The 4,351-nt window shown below is 38.7% G+C and overlaps 1 protein-coding gene across 1 annotated transcript; it reads left to right on the forward strand.

The window, feature by feature from the left end:
• The first annotated feature begins 1,085 nt into the window (after positions 1 to 1,085).
• On the forward strand, positions 1,086 to 4,132 carry ctsl.1 (cathepsin L.1). Its single transcript, XM_067480860.1, has 9 exons — positions 1,086 to 1,214; positions 1,506 to 1,610; positions 1,906 to 2,048; positions 2,192 to 2,389; positions 2,475 to 2,666; positions 2,965 to 3,130; positions 3,235 to 3,340; positions 3,605 to 3,708; positions 3,930 to 4,132. Exons 2-8 carry the CDS (start codon positions 1,511 to 1,513, stop codon positions 3,702 to 3,704), a joined length of 1,005 nt encoding a protein of 334 aa, XP_067336961.1. The 5' UTR covers positions 1,086 to 1,214; positions 1,506 to 1,510; the 3' UTR covers positions 3,705 to 3,708; positions 3,930 to 4,132.
• Positions 4,133 to 4,351: the final 219 nt, after the last annotated feature.

Below are 4,351 nucleotides of genomic sequence, written 5' to 3' on the forward strand. Positions count from 1 at the left end.
CAGTCAGAAAGCAGTTACACCCTAACCACTGTTTTAGCATAGAACCATATCATAGTAACATAGTAGCATAAAAATAACATAATTAAAAACCTTACACATATTTAAAATGAAAAAAAAATAATTTTCTTGGCATTATTAAAAAAATAATAAATATAATAAATCCTTCACTCCTTAGTAAATATTTAATTTCTATTTATGTTTATGTTCATAGCTTTTAATTCTCCTCAGCTGATAAATAATGTTTGCTTTCATGTTCCTGACAATGATAATTGACATTTGCTGAACACTTTGAACCTTACAGGCAAGTTGAAAACAGGAAGTGTAAGAGGAAACAGAAAGAAAGCCATGAATAACAGGCAATGGAAATAGCCATGAATCATGAATGAATTTATATCATGTGGGAAATTATGCAGTTTTATTTCTCACAAATTACAAATGTTGTTGACAGTAATTGTTTTTTTCCATTGAATTGTGAGGCAATTATTTGTAGGGTCACAATGTTTGTCTGTAACTCTCATGAAATAAACGCCTTAGTGGAGAGGTTTCTTCTATGAGAGGACAGATAGGGTTAAACAGTTTCAAATAAAATTTGATCTCTCATTAAATCATGCAACTTAACCTTGAATAAGTAGGTGTTAGCCAAGGTGGAACCCACATTTACAAGAAATAAAACCACCTCCATCAGCTACTTGCATATTTTCCATTGTGCACAATTCAGCTAAAAAGCTTTCAACTCAAACTGGCAAAGGCACATGTTAGCACATGAGTGTGTTATTGTTTTTGTTTGCCTTTGTTGGTTTTCTTCTTTGAGAGGAATCCCCACACCACAGCATGTAACTGGAATCAGAGGGGTGGAGCAAATGTGAAATCCCACAGTGGTTTTTGAATAAAGACTGACAGGGTTTTCTCTTTATGTGATTTTATTTTCCTTACCAACATAGAGTCATTAGTGGTACTGATGGTCAAAAATAGGTTTCTCAAAACAATGTCATCACACAAACTTCTCCTTATGCATAACTCATCCTCTAATTTAATGATTGACTCTTTCTCTGAGATGAACCTGATGAATAGATGACAAGCACCTGACTTCACATACTGCAAGTCATACTGTAACTGTGGTCAGCTACAGTATAAAAGCACGGCTCCCTGATACAGCCCAGTATCACTTACAGGTTATACTTCGAACTTCTCCACACACACAGACAAAGAGGCAGGTAAGTAGCTGCACTACACAAACAGGCAAACCCACATACACACACTTCCTGTGGTGCAGGTGCACAAGAGACTCATACTGAAGAGTATGAGTTTGGTGGAAAGATGAAACCCAGATTCAAAGAAACCCGGGGAAATAAAGCTGATGCATAATTACCACACACGTGACATCCAACGTCAGAATGAGTGAAAACATTAGTCGATCACAGCTTAAGTGAAAGAGTTCAGTCAGAACCTGAGTCTCCACCTGTCAGTCACTAAGGAACTCTTTGCTTTTTCTGCTCTTGTCTCAGACGGGATGAAGCTTTTACTGGTTGCTGCTGTGACTCTGGCTGTTGCCAGTTGTGCAAGTGTCTCTCTGGAAGACCTGGAGTTCCATGCCTGGAAACTCAAATTTGGTGAGAAAGTTGAAACTCTTAATAGATCTTCTCAGCTTTGACTTATTTTGGAATTTTGTCAAAGGCAGTAGATATTGTGCTGTTGCCTATAAACAAATTGCCTGTGAGATAAAAATGTGAGAGATGTGTGCTCGTTTAACCATAATCACACATCTAAATGTCTAAAGGGATTTGTAATCTGCCAAATAACAGAAAATGTCTTAACTGGAAAATAATTAATTGAATCATAATTTATCACTGAGCATTTTACTCTGTTCTCTTAATGATTATGATGATTTCTTTCTCTAACTGGCAGGAAAGTCCTATAACACTCCATCAGAGGAGGCTCACCGCAGGCAAATCTGGCTGAGTAACCGCAGGCTGGTGCTAGTGCACAACATTATGGCTGATCAGGGCATCAAGTCCTACCGGCTTGGCATGACCTACTTTGCTGACATGGTATAAAACGAAAAACAGATATTTGACTGTCTCTGCCATCACTGACTGCTAAAAGAAACAGTTTCTTTTCTTGGTTTTGCTGTGAATGACATTTTTTGATGAAGACTCTATTATCGACGTTACATTTGATCCATCTTTACTAGGAAAATGTGGAGTACAAACGCCTGGTTTCTGAAGGCTGCCTGGGTTTCTTCAATGCTTCTCAGCCTCGCCGTGGCTCTGCATTTCTCCGGCTGCCTAAAGGTACCGATCTACCCAACACCATTGACTGGAGGGACAAGGGATACGTTACTGATGTCAAAGATCAGAAGGAATGTGGCTCCTGCTGGGCCTTCAGTACAGTATGTACTTTACAACTTTACTTTTTTTTGCAGGCAACTTCATACAAATGTTTTCTGGTTCTGAATTAATTCCTGCCCTTTTCAGACTGGGTCACTGGAGGGTCAGAACTTTAGGAAGACAGGTAAGCTGGTGTCCCTGAGTGAGCAGCAGCTGGTTGACTGCTCTAGCGACTACGGGAACATGGGCTGCATGGGAGGCTTGATGGACTATGCTTTCCAATACATCAAAGCCAACGGAGGAATTGACACAGAAGAGTCCTACCCTTATGAGGCCGAGGTAAAGAGAAAACAGTTTCCTAGTCAAAATATTGTACAGGATTCAATGTGGATGTCGCTCAAGCTTTATTGTTGCACTGCAAGTCTTTTGTCTTGTGCGTGCAAAATAAAACGTCTCTGGCAAACTTCAACTGTGGAAGAGATGCACAACACTGACATCTCCTGGACACAATGTATATTACAACAGAATCCTGAGAGATGTTCAGTACAAAATCAACAAAAACCTAGTCATTCATTTTATGAAAAGTTACTCTGATAAAAAAAGTTTGGTGAATCATTAAGCATTATCTAACAATTAGGATGGACAGTGCCGTTACAACCCTGCCAATATTGGAGCTAAATGTACAGGCTACATTGATGTGACTCAAGGTGATGAAGATGCTCTGAAGGAGGCTGTCGCCACCATTGGACCTGTCTCTATTGGTATTGATGCATCTCATGAGTCCTTCCAGCTCTATGAATCAGGTAAGCAATTAAAAGCAGAATGTGGCCTCTTTCAGAAAACATTTTCTTCAAATGTTTTTAAAAAAACCTTCACTGGTCTGTCTAACCAACGTGTCCACTTCTAGGACTGTATGATGAGCCGGGGTGCAGCAGCACAGACCTGGACCATGGTGTGCTGGCTGTGGGTTATGGCAGCAACAATGGACAAGATTACTGGCTGGTCAAGAACAGGTAAAAACCCACATCTGTTGCTCATATTTTACTGTGCTTCTAATGCTACTTAAAGTTAGTTGTGCTCTAATGAAGACAAAAAAGTGAAACTCACTCAAGAATTTGTCTTAAATCTTCTTAAATTATGTTTTACTATGTGTTGCTACATTTTTTATTTGCACGATATTGTTATGTCGTTACAGTATGTGTTTCTGTAACTCATATTGAGACACCCTCTCTGGTTTACATACATAAGCAAAATATGTTATTTGTGTGCCTCTTTAGTTGGGGTCTGGGTTGGGGAGAAAAGGGATACATCATGATGGCCAGGAACAAAAACAACCAGTGCGGGATTGCAACTGCAGCCAGCTATCCCCTGGTCTGAACAGGTGAGGAGAAACTCAAAATCTTTCCCTGTTTTTTACTTCTCACGTGACCAAAAGTTATTTAAAATCCCTTTTTAACTTGTTTGTCAAACTTCTGGATGACTGCACAGATGTACATGAAACCGTGTGTGTGTGTGTGTGTGTGTGTGTGTGTGCGCACACAGCCTGGTTCTGCAGTTTGTTTCCTTTTAACTGGTTGTTGTTCATGTTTATTGGATTTGCAGGTCCAGCTGTTTTGCCAGTGAGGAGGAGAACTGACACATAATTTACTTTAATTTCATAAAGAAACTGTGATGTGAAACAGAACGTCCCTTAGAAGTTAATGTGGTACAGACTCTCTTTGTGCCCTGGTGCACTTTTAATAGAATAATGTTTATGAAAATTGTAAATAAATAAACAAAATTTTTATATTGGAAAATATAAACAATCGTGTGTTTGTGATTTTTGCTGCTTTGTGTTGTCTGTTGTAAAGCAATAATCATCTGTGACTCTAACAGAGTGATCTGTCAATAAACAGTAAATATGTTACTGGAACTTGTTACAGAGATAGATGTTAGCTGCCATTAATAAAGTTGTTTGAATCTTTCATTCTGACTTATACAGCACAAGTTAATGAGTTAGTTTTTTTTGATCTAGGGTATAAACC

The sequence above is a fragment of the Channa argus genome, chromosome 16 (genome assembly GCF_033026475.1).
Source record: "Channa argus isolate prfri chromosome 16, Channa argus male v1.0, whole genome shotgun sequence".
In the NCBI taxonomy this organism is placed as follows: domain Eukaryota; kingdom Metazoa; phylum Chordata; class Actinopteri; order Anabantiformes; family Channidae; genus Channa; species Channa argus.